Genomic DNA, 18,782 nt, shown 5'->3' with positions numbered 1-18,782 from the left:
CTTGTGCAACATGGTATAACCATCAGTCATCAGTAAAATTCGAACACCTAAAGTATTGTGAACAGCATAAATGCACTTAAGAAAAGACTCGTCAAGCAAATTATTTGGAAGGGAATAGCAGTTCACACTGAAGGATGGGGGAAAGACAGAATGGGGAAACATTGTAAACTTCGTAAACTCCTATAATTTCCTGTAAATGCCTGCAAAAAATTGGATCGCAAGGCAGTATATGATGACATATACATACTTCGATAATAACTTTACTTTCAACTTTGCAAGCCAGAGGCTCAAGGAGCACCACCTAACTAGACAAAGAATTTAGAAGAACATGCTACAACAATCAAGGTACCGCATTCATCAGAGGACAAAGCCAAGCTCATGTGCTGAGTCACCGTGTAGGAGCGGTCTGCACCCAGGCCAAGAAGGACTCATAATTCATGAGCCAGTGCCCATGATGACAGTTTAGACCAGTTCTGTTCCAGAGGACGGAGATGAGGACCACAACAGAACAGCCTGCAGATAAAGACTGAGATGCATGTTTGGAGCATTGCTGGAAAAGCTACCTGAACTATCTAGGAATATGACAAATCCTGCTCCAATCTTGCCTATCACTTTGAGCAGAACATGGAGCCTATTCTTTCAGGGCATCAGAAATGGCTAGCTTCTACACCTGCGAACCAAACCACAGTACCGTTATTGTTGTCTGATGTCCCAATGTCCATTGCAGCACGTGTATCATGATAGCTGCTTAATAGCTTCTGACTTCTGCCATCCAAGGTGAAGTCTTGGTCACTATGACCATGAGTTTGTGTCAACACTCTTGCAATCCACTAGATAATAAATTATTATTCCTTTGAACTGATTAGGAGAGAGTGTAGGGGAAGCATTTATCTCAATTTCTTTCTCAGGATTGTTCTAGCAGTCTCTCCATTATTTTTGCAGGCTCCAGCACTTCCACAAACTTCACAGAGGTGAAGAGAAATTATTCCTTGTCGTTCCAGTGCCACTCATCTGTTTAGTCCACCTTTGAATGATTTCTAATACATCCAGTATTAGATGCAAGGTGACAGCTCTTCCCCATTCTCTCCCATCAGTCTCCTCTAAGGAGGGCTTGGAGCTCCCTCTTCCTGCTCCCAGTGGTGTTGTGGGTGGCCTGGCGGGATCATTACTAAAGATAGTCATTTGTGGAAAGAAAACCCTGAAACTTTACCACTTTATTAAGAAAGAAAGTTAAATGGGCCAAATGGCCTGCTTCTGTGCTACAGTGCTCTATGCCTCTATGAAAGTCTGCAAGTGCCTCAGCTGCAAATTGTGGTCCAGCTGCCTCAATCGAGCTCTTGGTCCCCAACACATCTCCAAGTTTCTCACAATCTATTTACATACGTCAAGTGCACAGCAACTTTCTGCTGTTGAACTTGACTTCCAATGTTTTCTCCCCATTGTGTGTTATTTGCATAGAATGGACCAGTTTGACAACTCAGGTATGAGATATATACTTTTACAATGATGGTTATCATTGCCCTGAATACTGCTACGGGCTAGTATTTTGAAAAAAATGTTAAAAGTTTTAATTGAATGCTCCAATATTTGTGAGATACTTTATAAACTACCATTCATGCCGGTGGAAATTAAAATATGGACTATGCTATTTAATGCACTTTCTTTAAGAATTTCATTCTGCATTTCCAAATATTTCCTTAAAGGAAAGCTGATGGTCTTGCAAATGAGGAAACAATAAGAGTGAAAGTTGATAGCAGAAGAGGGGAGAGGGAGAGAGGGGGAGAGAGGGAGAGAGAGGGAGGATAGAGAGGGAGAGGGAGGGTAGAGAGAGGGAGAGAGGGAGAGGATGGGGTGCTAAGTATCTGCACTACCAAGAGGTACAGAAAATGACAATAAGATGAGATAAGCCAAATCAAACAGACGTGTCTCCAAAAAAGACTGCAGAGAGAAATAACTAAACAGGTTGCCTTGGTAACTTTCAGAAATGACAGCCTGTGTCAGCATGGGTCTTGTATTAAGGGACTGTAAATACTGAGCCAAGTTAATTTGTGAAGTGTATGATGTTCTATGAAATAAAAGATACTGATATGCATTCAGGCTATAACAATAGCTTTAGTCTGACAAACTAGACCCCTGATACTGGTCACAGTCTCCTTTCTCACTAGTAGATTATGAATTTCAATAAATCATGAAACAAAATAAATATAATAATTTTTTAACAGAAATCGAACAATGAACTGAACAATATATTTTTTAACGGTTTCACTCACATTTAATATTTATGCATATTTCCAAAGCATTTGTACCTTTATAAGATCTATTTAGATTATTTTCTGATGATGGGATTTTTGAGATTTTGATATTTGAGATTTTTAGGCTGCGAGTCTTATCAGAGTCCCAATAATCAGTTCTTCACAATAAACCTGTTTGCAGCCCCTTATGTATCTTCTGAGAAAGAATATCGATAAATTGAAAATTTATAAAGCATGTTTTGCTTTGCAATGTGCTTTAAATCTTAGAATCAGAAGAGCACCAGTTGTGTCCTAAGGGCACTACTTGAACAAGAAAGATTTAAATGCAAACCTACCAATTCTATCAAAGGTACTGAATTGCACATTGCAATATGGAGATGTCTCCCTTTTAGCATTACCAGCTCAGAACAATGCAATCTTCAACATTGTTAAAACCTGCCACTTTACTGAGACAACAATAGAAAACGTGACTACTTAGTAAATTTAAATGGGAATATAATCTTTATACCGCTAAATTTTTGCAATGACTTTTTAACCTCAGGATATTACCATATACTGACATTTCTAAACAAACTCTTCTGAAGGTCTGGAGCCTATTAACCCCTACATAATTCCCACATTTAAATTAGATGCAATAAAAAGACAAGACTGTTAGAACAGTTCACTAAAGAGTTGCTAATTTTACCGTGCTACATGATTAATCACAGGTGCAAAGTTCGTTGGTCCATAAAGCTGGACTGTCTTGAGGCTCCTATGATATGCTTCCAGAATTCCTTCAATACCGTTACAATATGGGTTCTCTGGGTTGCCATTCTGTTAAATTGTCAAAAATAAAACATGTCAAAATTTGTAAACTGCCATGGAGCAAACATTCTTTTCATACCATATTCAAGATTTAAGGATGCATGTCTTTCTTGCCTTTCGGTAAAAATATTATTTTCTGTCTATTTAGTTTAATCACAGGCTCACGTCTTTGTGATGTTGATCTGCACAGCTTGTGCAATGTTTCAGCTCCTCACTATTTCATTAGAGTTTAATAATAGTCTTCAATACCATCACTGAAAGGCCACTGAGCATTTTCCAGATGAAAATAAAACAGTGAATGGTGAGTTTGAATTGAAATTTGGCACGACTGCGTCATTGAGTTCGACCTCCTGTGTTTGAATGGCATTTTGCTATTAAACTGATTCTATAAAACTAAACTGCATCTGTGTCACATTTAATTTGTATCATAAAATAACAAGAATGGGAAATAAAGTGTTCTCTACAAAGTGTGCTCTGCATATATCAAATTACCAGTTCAAAAGAAATCTTTATTCAGAAATTTACTTGAGCTACCATGTTGAATATGCAATTGCACAATATTAAACAATTCTGAAAATGCATCATCACATACCTCAGATGAGAAACTTTGAGGAATATATTGTAAGGAAACAACCATTTAATATGAAGGCTACTTAAAGTGCAATAAAGTATGACAAGAGAAGATTAATATACTTTCTCCTCTCTCTACTTTCAATTCAAAGGGCATCAGGAAAGCAAACACATACATTTTCCAATAATACCCAGAAGAAATGCACCAAATGTCATATATGTTTGATCAGAGACTGTCAACTTAAAGGATTAAAATTAAGATATCAAAACCTTTAGCATGACTGAAGAAACAGGAAAGAATATAAAATTACACTTTTTCATCTAGTCAGAAGCCCTGATATGTTTCAGAACCTATTAGATAGTCTTAAATTACGGTCAGTTTAGTGTAGGAAATGCAACAGTCTAATTTGAGATTAGCTGATTGCTATGTTCCTAGACCTTGTTGGCTCTTTTGAAAGGACCCTAAGGTATTTTACTACGGCCTGCAGAAAGAATGAGTCCTGGTCTAAAAATTATGGCATTGTTGAAAATTCAATAATGATGGAGAGGAATAAATGTTGGAATTATGATAATAAAAATGGGAAGTGTTTGTAATCCAGCTCATCAGTCATTAAGTGAATAAACACATAAAAGGAAATGGCCAAGACTTCGACCTTACTGGGCCCATAGCCTCTGTTACTCTTTCTAGCATTCCAGGTTCGTATTGGAACAAAGCAGATCCTAGTTCTGAGATTCCTCTGTTTGAAATAGGATCAATCTCAAAGAAGATTCCATCAAAACTCACCAGAGGGCTATGATTTATCTGGCCAGGACCAAGAACCCTGTTGTTGCCATTTTACATGAAAACTTAATATTTCAGTCTATGACTCTTCTCATTAAAGATAAAAATTATCTTCTCAAAAAATGGACCGATTTCTGATAGAAGTATATTTTGAGCTATCATAAGAAATGCAAAAACTTAATCAGTAGCTAATAAGAAAATAATATTAGATTCTGAATCATTACTTAAATCATAACACTTTGGGTCCATACTATTATTGTTAATCTGTACAGAATATGGAAAACATACAACTTGCTACACTAATTGGCAAACAAAGTAATTGAGTTCCTCCAGCATTTTGTGCATGTTGCTTTAATTACCAATGAAATTTCCCTTCAGAACAATGTAAGATGTGAGCTGCACATTGGGGAATTGATTTGATTCTGAAGTGTGGAAGTACTCACATTTTCTCTGCCTCGTTCTTAATTGAGTATATTCCTTTATATTCTCTGGCTTAGAAAGTGTAAAAGTAATTTCCTCTCAAGCTTTTCCCGGTGTTAATATCTGAAACCTGTGGCTTGGAAATAAGCAATCCAACAAAATAGTAACAAAGCATTCTCATTTTCTCTTCGTCCCAAGGGGAGAGCTGAACATAAACGTGGATGGAAAGAACCTAATTTTAACTATTACCATTCATGGCATCCAAGTTTTGTGGCAGAGCTTTGCATCTGCCACAAATTCATGAAATGGTTTGAAGGAATAAAGTAAATCCTGCCCTACTATTTCTGGTTTCAGTTCAATATGTATTTTTGAAAAGTTGTCTCTGATGTAATGCTGGAAGCGTAATAGCCAATTCTGCACCAAAGGCTCCTGAACAGCTGAAGAGATATTACACCAATAGGTAATACCACATTGTTTTAGATGTTGATCTAGGGATAAATATCAAACAGGCAGAACATCCACATCCTTCAGTCTATGATCTGGATCACTCTTTCTTTTTTTTTCTCTCCTCCTCAACCCCAGTCCCCATAATCTTTGATGCCATGTCCATAAGACCATAAGATATAGGACGTTGTATGCTCTGGCATTCAATCATGGCTGAACAATTCTTCCAGTCATCCCAACTCTCACGCCTTCTCCCTCCCATACCTTTTGATGCCCTGGCTAATCAAGAACCGATCTATTTCTGCCCTAAATGTACCCAATGACATGACCTCCACACCAGCTCGTACCAACAAATTCCATAGATTTACCACCATCTGACAAAAGTAATTTCTCCGCATCTTTGTTCTTAATGGAAATCCTTCAATCCTGAAGTTGTGCCCTTTTGTTCTAGACTCCCCTATCACGGGAAACATCCTTTTCACATCTACTCTGTCTAGGTTTTTTAACATTTGAAAGGTTCCAAGGAGATCCCACTTCATCTTCCAGTAGAAGTGGTAGAGGCAGGTTCGGTATTGTCATTTAAAAAAAAATTGGATAGGTGTATGGACAGGAAAGGAATGGAGGGTTATGGGCTGAGTGCAGGTCGGTGGGACTAGGTGAGGGTAAGCGTTCGGCATGGACTAGAAGGGCCAAGATGGCCTGTTTCCATGCTGTAATTGTTATATGGTTATGGTTATATGTTAGAGAAGTCAGTCAGTGGATTCAATATGATTTGGAAAAATGTTACAAGATCTTCAACATCAGAGCGAGCATTGGTTTCACATTGAGTGCCACCGTATTATAGTGGTAACTATTACAGCTCAGGGCGTTCCAGAGTTCAGAGTTCAATTCTGGTGCCATGTGTAAGGAGTCTGTAAGAGTTTGTATGTTTTCCTTATGTGACCACGTTTCCTCAGTGTACTCCAGTTTTCTCCCACAGTCCAAGAATGTACTGGTTAGTAGGCTAATTGGTCATTGTAAACTGTCCTGTGATAAGCCTAGGGTTAAATAGGTGGGTTGCTGGGCAATGCGCCTTGTTGGGCCTGAAGGGCCTGTTCTGTGCTATATTGTTACATAAATAAATAAACTCATTCAACGAATGGCAGAGCCTTCAGTAAAGCAGCAGTTTAGCTAAGGTTTGAGTTTTGTTTCAGATGTGAAACATTACCAAACTAAACCATCACCATGTCTCTCTTCTTATTTAATGACAAAATAAACTACTGATGTGACCCCTCTTTCATCAGTAGAGATTCTCACCAGCTATTGTCACTTCCAGAAAGATCAAATTGTTCTTTGAGATTTATATAACGAAGGGACTATTCAAGAAAAGCAACGTTTCACAGTGTTAAAGGCTTGAACTGCTTTATGGAAACTGCTGACTCCAATGTCCCACCACAATTTCACATTCACAGTGAAGACAGAGGCAACTAGTGTGTTTTAACATGTTCAATTGGCTTTCTTGAGTTTCTGAGATGCGAGGAAAGTGTGCTTTAATCAAAACTGTAACCTTCACTGCACCAACACTGTCAAAGTTTAAAAGGAAGATTTTCACATTGTCTGCCTAAGAAGTACCCAGGAAGAGTTTCTTAAACTGCCTTTAAACTGCAGTTACAATCAACTTGCGGTGAGTAGCATGAACAGGCATCAAATACGGCAATCAGTTAAATGTGGAATTTACTAGGAAAATTGACTAAATGTATCACAAACAGATTACATTGTACTTTGTTTAGTTGCATCACATGATTTAAAGATTTTTAATTTTAACAAGTTACTCAGAGCTCCTTAGAAGGTATGAGGGAAGATTGAATGTCTGTAGTGAGATGCTGAAGATGTTCTATAGGTCAGTTGTGGAGAGCGCCCTCTTCTTTGTGGTGGCGTGTTGGGGAGGCAGCACTAAGAAGAGGGACGCCTCACGTCTTAATAAGCTGGTAAGGAAGGCGGGCTCTGTCGTGGGCAAAGTACTGGAGAGTATAACATCGGTAGCTGAGTGAAGGGCGCTGAGTAGGCTACGGTCAATTATGGAAAACCCTGAACATCCTCTACATAGCACCATCCAGAGACAGAGAAGCAGTTTCAGCGACAGGTTGCTATCGATGCAATGCTCCTCAGACAGGATGAAGAGGTCAATACTCCCCAATGCCATTAGGCTTTACAATTCAACCGCCAGGAGTAAGATATGTTAAAGTGCCGGGGTTGATTGTATTTAATGTATCTAAGTAAACTACTTAAGAACTTTTTAAAAGCTATTATTAATGCTTTTTGAGAGAGTGATTTAGATGCATATCATATTTTTACTGAATTAAGTATTGTATGTAATTAGTTTTGCTAAAACAAGTGTATGGGACATTGGAAAAAAATGTTGAATTTCCCCATGGGGATGAATAAAGTATCTATCTATCTATCTATTTGAATGATTCTTTGTACTTTAAAAGTCGCTGACTTTTAATCCAGTTTTTATTTCAGTCATCTGAATTCATGTAAAAAGAAACTAAAATGTATATGTTTCAAATACAGATCATCCTTACGAGATATGAATTGGAATTGACGGAATATGTCTAGCAGTTATTATTATTATTTTATTTTTCCTTATTGAGATACAGCAAATAGGCCCTTCTGGCCCCTGGAGCCATGCTGCCCAGCAACCCCCCAGCTTAATCCTAGCCTAATCATGGGATAATTTGCAATTCCTAATTAACCTACCAACTGGTATGTCTTTGGAAAGTGGGAGGAAACCAGAGCACCCAGAGGAAACCCACACAAGTCAAGGGAAGAATGTACAAACTCCTTAAAGGCAGTGATGGGAATTGAACCCAGGTTGCTGATACTGTGAAACTTCTTGCTAACTACTATCCTTCCTGCTTTCATCTTCTGATTTTACTGAGACAGTGAGAGATCGCTTGGCACACTCTTTCACTGACAGGGAATCCTTCAACGGGGCTGGGACAGTTCTGGCGGATTCCAGAGATTTTCGTAAACTGAAGTTCCAGCAGGGGTGTCAACATCAGTAAATATTTTCTATACCAAAAACCTTTCCTCTGCATCCAAAAGTGTTACCATCAAATAAGTAAGTTGTAAATGTAGTCACTATTTGCAATGCGTGAAATGCAAAAATTAATCAAGTAAAGGCAATAATTGCCACATCCTTTGGGCAATCAACATACAATGAAACTTTCATGAACATATTCTACCAGCGTTGCTCCCCCCCATGTGACAGGGCATCATTCTGATGCTATAGATCAGATGGAGAAATAAGTTGCTTCATTCTCATCTTGGGAAACCTCTGCACAAGATTTACCATCTCGTGAGAATCTCAAGCATCACTTCCAGTTGGAAACTTTCTGTACTTTCAGGTCCACATTTCTCAACCTGAGGAGAGGTTGAATGAGCTAGGGCTTTTCTCTTTGGAGTAGAGGACGATGAGGGGTGACTTGACAGAGGCATAGATAAAGTGAACATCCAGAGATTTTTTTCCCAGGGCAGAAATTGCAAATATGAGGGAGCATAACTTTAAGGTGTTTGGAGAAAAGTATTGGGGGGGGGGGGGGTTGGATGTCAGAGGTAGTTTTTTTTACTCAGAGAGTGGTAGGTGTGTGGAATGCACTGCTAGTGGTAATGGTAGAAGCACCACTTAGGGACACTTAGGCAGCTTTTAAATGGCCGCAAGGATGAAGGAAAATGCTGGGTTACTTGAGAAGGAAGGGTTAGATTAATCTTAGAGTAGGTTAAAGAGTTGGCACAATATCATGAGCTGAAGGGCCTGTACTGTACTCTTCTGTTCTATGTCAAATCTTATTAATGACAAAAGGGCTCGGAGACAAGGTTGTAGTGGGGATAACACTGTGGTGCAACAGTCTGGACTGCTTTGTCACAGCTGCAGGACCAGGGTATCGTCCGTCTGGAGTCTGAAAGTCTGGGTTTCCTTCGGGGACTCAGCTCTCCTTCTACAACCTGTTTTACGTTACTTCTTGGTGTAGTTTAAGGAGAATCGATAGCCACGTGTCGGACAGAATAAGCTTGTTGGCCAGCGGTATGGGGAAATAAAGGCGGGTAGGATGCGACAAATGGGATTGCCCAGCTGGGATGTAGTAGGGATTTAATAACCAAAATGGCCTCAGTACAAAAGTAAAATCTTTGAGCTGAGCCATTGATTTGCCTCTCTTTGCACAAATTTTGCCTGGCTATTTTATCAAATTTTTTTTGTTTTTATTTCAGATTTCAGCGGTAGTCCTTGATGAACCAACTGAATGGTCTAGAAAGCTAAAATTCCTGTTCCTACTTTTAATGTTATCTCCCGGTATCACTTCCTCGCACAGCATTGCAACTGCTTCATTCATTACAACTTCCACAACCTGAACGGCATATCCGAAATAGCTCACCAAAGCAAACTCATGAGAGACTCTTCCATCTGGGGGCAGTTTAGCACCAAACCCCAATGCTGGGAACATCTTGTCACTGTCGTAGTCCTGAATGATTTCGCCCACCGCTTTCAAAGCCATTGCGTAGGCATTCATCTGGTAAGGATTCATGTAGTGCAGCGATGTGGATTGAGATGGGTTTCCTGATGAAGGAAGTAGAAAGAATAATAAGCTATAAATATGACTCTTACTTGGTGATACAAGAGTATTAAAGTTTTTGTAGATTCCCGTCAGGATTATTTAATTAAATTGACTAAGCTATCGAATTGTAGTACAACTACTAATGAAGTGCAACATGCAACTCATAATAAGCCAACTTCTCCTGTGACTAACATGCCAGTTTGTGAGTGTATTGTGCCTTACCACACTTCAAGCTGCCTGATTCACAAATTTCAAAGCTTTCAGATGATATAGTACCATTGAGACAAAGGAATTATTATAACAGTAGCCTAGTATCACTGTCAGCGGAGGAACTTGTCTACCATCAATCAACCTCCTGACAGTGATCTTTCCTTAAGATTAATGAACCAATAGTTCAACTTAAATGAAAAAAAAACAGTCATTTCCTGGGTCTTCATCCAATTAGCTACCAGTGGTATAAACTTCAATAGTTTTAGTCCTTTATTATATGTAATTATCCAGATTTATTACTGAACAAGATAGAGTTAGGTAGGCTGAGAGGTTATCTTATTGAAACCTATAAGGCTCTGAGGGAGTTTGACATGAAGGTACAATACATGCAGGCTGTTTTCCCTCGTTCAACCTAGAATTTGGAAAATAGTTTCAGAATAAAGGATTAATTTCAAAGTTAAGAAGGATTTTCTTTTCTCAGATGTGTATGTTTAAAATTCTGTGGCCCAGACAGTTGAGGAGAATTGGGACCGTGGCATTTACAAAGCATGATGGGAAAATGGAGCCAACTTTAAATAAGCAGCAAGTTATTGTGAGAAGTGAAATAGAATACAAAGGTGGCTTGTAAAAGCTTAAAAACAATCATTCCAGAGCAGAGAGCTGGAAGTGTTTTCAGTTTGAACATGCCACATGTCAGAATGATCCATGAAGTGACCTGAAAATATTTTGAGAATATTCTTGAAGTGTGTTCTTCCTTATAGATTGATTGATTGATCGCAAAATTGTGTATCAGGAGCTGTTTTCTTTGGCCATCTGTGATAATTAAAATGTGAAGTACATACTGAAATGTGAACTTCTTGAGATAAGGAAAAAGAATTACAATCTAATAGTCCAGGGGTTCCCAACCTCCTTTGTGCCATGGACTGATACCATTAAGCAAGGGGTCCATGGGCCCCAGATTGGAAACCCTTTTAATAGACTGTCAGCTTCATTTTTCTCACTGTGTAGCTGTATGGCTTTTGTTGTGACTCAGGATCTCGAGAGGCCTCATAAATTGAAAACACAAAACAGTGGCCATTTTGATGTCATGAGGCAAGAAACTCTGAAACATCTCCCCTGTTAACCAAGGCCTCCACAGCAGGCAGAAGAGCTAGTTGTTACTAAAATAGTAAGAGATAACTAGAGGCCTAGGTTCAACAGTGAAATAACCACTAGGGATGTCTTGGTTATCAGAAGACAATCAGTGACAACCAATTCCATGCTCTCCTGTGTCTGTATGAGGAGACACCAGCACTCTGAAAGAGTTGGTATAAAATATATTAAACAAGAAACTGTAAGGACATAAACAGGACAAAAAGACTTGGGAACAAACATTTCATAAGAGGACCCTGACTTCAGAACTCAGAGAAGAAAATGAAATAAGCCTGTCCAGTTCATCTTCCATCTGAGTCCAAGTTGAGAGCTTCACTTTGTATTGGCTAGGAGAATAAAGTTGGTGTGTGGTCAAGTGGTTAAGGTTTTCATCTAGTGATCTGAAGGTCACTAGTTCAAGCCTTGGCTGAGGCTTGTGTGTGTGTCCTTGAGCAAGGCACTTAACCACACATTGCTCTGTGACCACACTGGTGCCAAGCTGTATGGGTCCTAATGCCCTCCCCTTGGACAACATCGGTGGTGTGGAGAGGGGAGACTTGCAGCTTGGACAACTGCCAGTCTTCCATTAAAAAAAAACCTTGCCCAGGCTTGCACCCTGGAAACTTACCAAGGCGCAAATCCATGGTCTATCAAGACTAATGGAAGCCTACGCACAGGAGGATAAAAAAGTAGGTTAAATGCCAGGTCATTGAGAGTAATAGTGATTCACTGAATGCCTGTATTCAGAGTATTAATAAAGATTGAGTTGTATAGATTTAATTTGGAATGTTTTCCTTCCTCACTATGTCAGTTGACTATGGAGGCCGTGAGATAACAGGTCACTAAATAAATTAATGGTTAAAATAAAAAAAATAGCTGGTGTCCAGTGGAATTGAGTATCATTGGTATCTGGAAAGAAAATATTTGTGGTTAACGTCAAATCAGCCATGATCTTATTGAATGCTGGACCAGTCTTGAGAGGCCACTTGGCTCCCATATTCTTTATGTTTAAATGAAGCATTGATAGTTTCTATTATGACACATCCGTGATTCACAGCACAATAAAGACTACACACAAAGTCTTTGAAAAAGTAAAGTAATAACATAGCATAAAATAACAAAACAACACGATATGCAACTGATCAACAGTGGACTCTGCCAGACTGGTGCTATTGTTAATAACAAACAATCTGTTCCAGGAACTCAGCAGGTTAAGCAGTGTCCGTATGAGGAACGACCATCATTGACATTCTGGATCAAAACCCTGCATCAGGATATTGCAGGGTTATTGTCAGTGTTTAGTTTTATGCAGGATTTTATAAATGCTAGTATTTTTTGGTAGGCAAATAAATTAAGCATTTTAGCTTTCTTCAACACCACACACAATGCTGGAGGAACACTATGGGTCAGGCAGCATCTATGGAGGGAAATAAGTAGCCCATATTTCAGCTGAGACCCTTCATAAGGTACTCTACTGAGTTCCTCTAGCATTTTGTATGTGTGTGTTACTCAATATTTCCAGCATCTGCAGAACCTCTTGTGCTTATAGTTTACTTCAATTCTATTCCTCGCTCCCTCTAAACATTTCTTCATTGGCATCAATCTTTTATTTTACTTTTATGATTATTTACAACTAAATGCCATTGATCCAAGAAGTAAATTACACAACTACTACAAATACTTACATGAACATAGCAAAAGTGTATTGATTTTCCTTTGAGGGCATCCTAATGTATGATTGAACATGTATCTAAGCAATCAATTAAAAACGGCAAACACAAGGAAATCTGCAGATGCTGGAAATTCAAACGACAACACACACAAAATGCTGGTGGAACACAGCAGGCCAGGCAGCATCTATAAGGAGAAGCGTTGTCGATGTTTCAGGCCGAGACCCTTCTGATTGACCAAAGCCACCAATCAGTAATTAGTAGCCACCCATGCATATCCCAAAAAAAATATTCAGTAGTGAAGGTTTATCAGATTTTTATGAACTTACCATTAGAAGCTGTAAAATCAATAGCCACTGTAAAATTTATCTGTGTTCTGTAAGATTAAACAGAGACAAAGTTTTATTTCAAATATATTTCTTACTTGAACATGCTTTTGTGTTAGATTTCATTTTGTAAACAATGTCTCTCTGACTGTGTGCAATGGCTCAGGTATAAAATAAAGATATTTCTTAAGAACAAGCAAATTATTTTGATTCAAAACCACCTTCAAATACAGATTAATTATTTCACTGCTGAAATGGTTAAGTAGAGTTTACATCTAATTAATGCAGTGTCAAACTTGTAAAACAATATCCTGGATTTCAGAATTGCAATGACAATATAGTTTAAAGTTTGTAATAGTTGCCCTGCACTACAGATCTGTGGAGTTAAATGTAAAAGTTAAAGGTTTCTATCGCGTTTTTCTGTCCTGGGTAGGGAGCATTGTTTTGTAGCAGTCTCCAGTGTAATCAATAGTCTCGGGAAAACTCCTGGCATTTTCAAGACATTCTCACTGTAAATAAAAACCATGAAAATGTTGCTTTGTCACTTAAGGCGAGTGAGAGTTCAGTGCCGACTGCCTTCCTGTGGATCACTGCTGAGGCGTCTATGAGTGGCCAATTGATGTGTGGCTCACTGTGGCAAGTGGGTAGGCCGCTCTGTGCTTGTGTGGTGTTCCTCCCTTCATTGACGAAGGAAGATGTTACCACGGTTCTGCGTTATGGATTGGACTATTGTGTTTATGGACTTTCTCAGACTTATTGTTTCTATATTCTGTGTTTTTCACATGTTTCTTTCCATTTTTGTTGTGTGAGGGGAGGGGTTTGGGGTCGATGTTCTTGTTTCATTTTGTGCAGGGGGGAGGTTTAGAGGTTGATGATCGGGATGCCATTCTTTTTTTGTGTGGAGGGTGGGTTTGATGTTTCTCTCTGAATGACTTCCACGTTCTTGTTTTGTTTCATGGCTATCTGGAGAAGATGAATCTCAGAGATGTATGTAGGTACATACTCTGCTAACAATTACACCTTAGATCCCTTTGAACCTTTAAGGTGCAACCATTGCCCATTGTGTCATAATTACTGTCAAATTACCTCTTAGGCCATAAGCAAAAACAAATTTTTTTCATGGACTTTCAGTTAAATATTTCAAAATCAATTATTTTGTTTTAAACAATAATGTCTTTATTGTAACAAATTTAATTCTGATATATCTTCTACCATAAGTTAATGAGTAACTTTCTGCCGTGCTCTGTAAAATACTTAACAATTGTACTGTAAGAATTATTAAACTTCATTGGTGTCATAGTTTATTTGAAAAGACCACTGTTGCTGGAGTTCCCTTTAAACTGATGCCTGACAAGTTATTTTGAAGAAAATCTAGACCAAAGAAGGTGCTGGAATAAAACTGTGCTCAAAGATCAAAGACAGGGCCAATTGCAACTTGAACACGCTTCGAGTTCTTAATTCCAGACATCGAGAGAGGTATTCAAATACCCAGGCTATACAGAAATTGTTTGTGAGATGAACTCGACTTTCCAGTTGGCTCTGACTTTAATTTTCCATTTCTTAATGCAAAGGCAAATGACGCATTTCTCTGTATGTTTGGATTTACATGTGATAAATAAATCTGAATCTGAATCCCTAAGGCCCTTCAGTCTTAGGCCTCCTACAGTGACCCAAGAAATTCAACATGGGCTCGAAGAAGAGCCTCTCATCCTCAAATCTGGCACAGTGCAGCCTTCTACACTCAACACTGATTTCAACAATTCAGATAATCAGTGATCTTAGTTCTGTATCTCATTTTTTATCTTCCATTTACTTATGTTATCTCAGAGTTCATTTACCTCCCTCTAATTAGACCTCCTCCATACATGTCCTGACCACTCTCTCTCAGCCTTTCCCAATAATCAAATACCTTACCTCTTTTGTTCCTTATCCCTTCTTTGCAACTGAAAAATTATTACATTTCTGACCCATTGAAGCCCTGATAAAAAATTTATCAATAAGAAGCATTAACTCCAAACTTTTTTATGCCATGGACCTTTAACATTAAATGAGGGGTCTGTGGACCTCAGGCTGGGACCCCCTTCTCTGGAGTTTACTGAGAACTGGGCAAAAAGCAAGAAGCATTCAGTGAGCAAAACACTTGTGGGCAAAAACACTTTGTTAATGAGAGAGGTCAGAGGAGAATAGCCAGACTGTTTCAAGCTGACAGGAAGGTGACACCAACTCAAATAACCATGCGTTAATGTGGTTAATGTGCAGAAGAGCAACTCTGAATGCATTAACTTGTGGGAAGGTTGCACTCAATTACTCCAAAAATAGTTTTCATGACTGTAATGTCGAATTAATACAGAGACACTGCACCTGCTTGTAGCTCTGCACCAGACTTATTCCTTCTACCTCATAACTTGGCCACAGCTAATCTACCCTGACGGTTTCATCGTGTCACCAGCGTACTGCAGGCTCTTACATACTACCCTTGTTCCTGTTACAGAGTTTCACAAATTTACAACCCTCTGAATGGAAAACCTTCTCCCCATAATCATGGCTGATTTTATATCCTGAAACCATGACCGTAATCCTTGAAACTTCTGTTTTGGTATTCAGCCTATTTGTAAGCAAAAGAAAAGTCTCACTTTTTGGATACTTTATATGTGTTCATGCTCGCTTTGTGATGACAAAGTTCTTGGCTTCGGTAAGTAGCATCTGTCAAAAATTCAGTACCTGGGAGAGAATGTCACATTGGATTGCTCGAAGCATATGCAACAGTATCATCTGTCAGTTTTATTCACTTCCCACATACCTGGTCCCACTGAAGTCAATAAAACCTCATGTAATGAACTGAATACAAATAGTAGCCAGTACCTGTGTTCATGCTTGCCATTTGCAACTAAAGGTATATTTTGCTCACCTCTGTCTTCCCATATATCTTGCTAAAAAAATAACAAGCGCTGATACAAAGTCTCATAGAAAGTCGTGGAATGCATGGGATTATGGCAAGCTATGCAAGAGTCAATGCTGACGAGTTGACCCTGAACAATAACCACGATGTAGAAAAGGCATGTAATAAGACAGGTGGTGGGGAGGAGATACATCTCTACCAAAGGAGTGTAAGGCACTCTTTCCTTTCAGTAGCCTGCAGGTCACCGTTGGGCAGGGTGTAGCACCTGCTCAGCACCTCCCCCACCCCCTACCCGATCAGGGTCATGTGAAGCCATGGAAGCAGCTTGTGGATGGTCACATGAGCAGCTGGTGCAAAACACAAGTCCTGGTTATGCGACAACTGACGCCAGACTGACAATATCTGAAGAGTATTTATAATGGATGGTGTCACCTGACTTGTAAAGACACTGCCCAGAAGGCAATGGCAAACCACTTCTGTAGAAAAAAATTACCAAGAGCAATCATGCACAATACACCATAATCACTCACATCATTTGACATGACACATAATGATGATGATAATGTAATAACAGCAATGTTACAATAATCATGGGGGATTTTAACTACCAGGTAGATTGGGAAAATCTGATTGGTGTTGGATCCTAAGAGAGGGAATTTGTAGAATGCCTATAAAATGGCCTTTTAAAATCAACTTGTGGTTGAGCTCACTAGGGAAAAAGCAATGTTGGTTTTGGTGTTGTGTAATGAACCAGATTTGATTAGGGAGCTTAAGGTAAAGGAACCCTTGGGAGACAGTGATCATAATATGATAAAATTCAACCTGCAGTTTGAGAGAGAGAAGATAAAGTCAGATGTATCAGTATTACCGTGGAGTAAAGGGAGTTACAGAGGCAAGTGAGAGAAGCTGGCCAAATTTGATTGGAATGGGACACTAGTAGGGATGATGGCAGAGCAGCACTGACTGGAGTTTCTGGGGGAAATTCAGAAGGCACAGAATAGATATGCAGTAACCCAAAGATGATAAAGCATTCTAGAAGGATGATGAGACAACTATGGGTGACAAGGGAAGCCAAAGACATCATAAAAGCAAAAGAGAGGGTATATAATATGGTGAAAATTAGTGGGAAGTTGTAGTGGTGTACTACATATAGAGCTAGAAACAATGACATGCAATCGGTAAGTCGTTTCGAGACCAGTTTATTCAAACTTCGTGGCACTGGCTTTTAATCCCTAGCTCCCACCCTCTCTGGGCGGAAATGACGTCAGAGGTGCATTACCAAAGTCTCTCCCCGCATGCGGGTATTTGTGAGCAGGTTCGCCTGCGCAGAAAGTGGGTCGCCACAAAGTTAGAGGATTGGGAATCTTTTAAAAAAAAAACAACAGAAGGCAACTAAAAGTACCATTAGGAGAGAAAAGATGAAGAAGGACAGTAAGCTAGCCAAAAATATTAAAGAAGATACCAAAAGATCTTTCCGCTACATAAAGAATAAAAGAAAGGCGAGTGTGGTTATTGGACTGCTGGGAAATGAGCTGGAGAGTTAGAAATGGGGGCAAAGAAATGGGAGATGAACTTAAGAAGTATTTTGTGTCAGTTTTCTCTGTGGAAACTAGTAGTATGCCAGAAATTCGAGTGTCAGGGGGCAGAATTGAGTGTAGCAGCTATTTCTAAGGAGAAGGCATTTGTGAAGCTAAGGTCTGAAGGGAGATAAGTCACTGGACCAAATGGACTACACCCCAAGGGTCTAAAAGGGGTAGCTCAAGAGATTGTAGAGGCATTAGTAATGGCATTTCAAAAATCCCTAGATTCTGAAATGGCTCCAGAGGACAGGAAAATTGCAAATGTCACTATATTCTTTCAGAAGTGAGGAAGGCAAAAGAAAGGAAATTATAAACCAGAGGCACATGATGAAACAGGCCAAAATCAGCACAGTTTTCTAAAGGGGAGTTCTTGCCTGACAAATTTGTTGAAATTCTTTGAGGAAATAATAGGCAGGATAGACAAAGGAGAGTTGGTATATTGTTCACTTGGATTTTCAGAAGACCTTCAACAAGATTCATGACGCTGCTTAACAAGTTAACAACCCATTGTATTACAGGAAAGATACTAGCGTGGATAGAAGATAGGCTGATTAGCAGGAGGCAAAGAGTTGGAATAAAGGGGGCCTATTCTGGTTGGCTGCTGGTAAAAAGTGGTGTTCTGCTGGAGTCAGTGTTGGCATAATTCCTTTTCATGTTTTATGTCAATAATTTGAATCACAGAATTGATGGGTTTTTGCTGGTGTAGGAAGGAGGGAGTTTGCAGAAGGACTTGGACAGATTGGGAGAATGGACAAAGTATTGGTAGATGGAATATACAGGGAAGAATATGGCCATGCACTTTACTAGAAGGAATAAAGGTGAAGATTATTTTCTAAATGGGAGAAAATTCAAAATTCATAGGTGTGGAGGGAATTGTGAGTCTTGTTGCAGGATTCCCTGAAGGTTAACTTGCAAGTTGACTTGGTGGTAAGAAAGGCAAATGCAGTATTAGCATTCATTTCAAGAGGACTAGAATATAAGTCTTTTAAAGGTTATGGGGAGAAGTCAGGAAAATGGGGTTGTGAGGGAAATGGATCAGCCATGATTAAACGATGGAGCAGACTCAATTAGCTGAATGGCCTAATTCTGCTCCAATGTCT

At 39.1% G+C, this 18,782-nt stretch overlaps 1 protein-coding gene across 1 annotated transcript in view; it reads right to left on the bottom strand.

The window, feature by feature from the left end:
* The window catches only part of LOC140717189 (copine-8-like), a 659,086-nt gene that overhangs the window by 100,806 nt on the left and 539,498 nt on the right, over positions 1–18,782 (bottom strand). Inside the window, exons 16-18 of the mRNA XM_073030487.1 lie at positions 13,207–13,253; positions 9,687–9,868; positions 2,938–3,065 (exon numbers count right to left, since the gene is read on the bottom strand). Coding sequence (XP_072886588.1) covers positions 2,938–3,065; positions 9,687–9,868; positions 13,207–13,253 — 357 coding nt within the window. The remainder of the gene's footprint in view (positions 1–2,937; positions 3,066–9,686; positions 9,869–13,206; positions 13,254–18,782) is intronic.

Source organism: Hemitrygon akajei, chromosome 27 (assembly GCF_048418815.1).
Source record: "Hemitrygon akajei chromosome 27, sHemAka1.3, whole genome shotgun sequence".
NCBI lineage: Eukaryota > Metazoa > Chordata > Chondrichthyes > Myliobatiformes > Dasyatidae > Hemitrygon > Hemitrygon akajei.
This window is presented reverse-complemented; position numbering and strand designations above follow the sequence as displayed.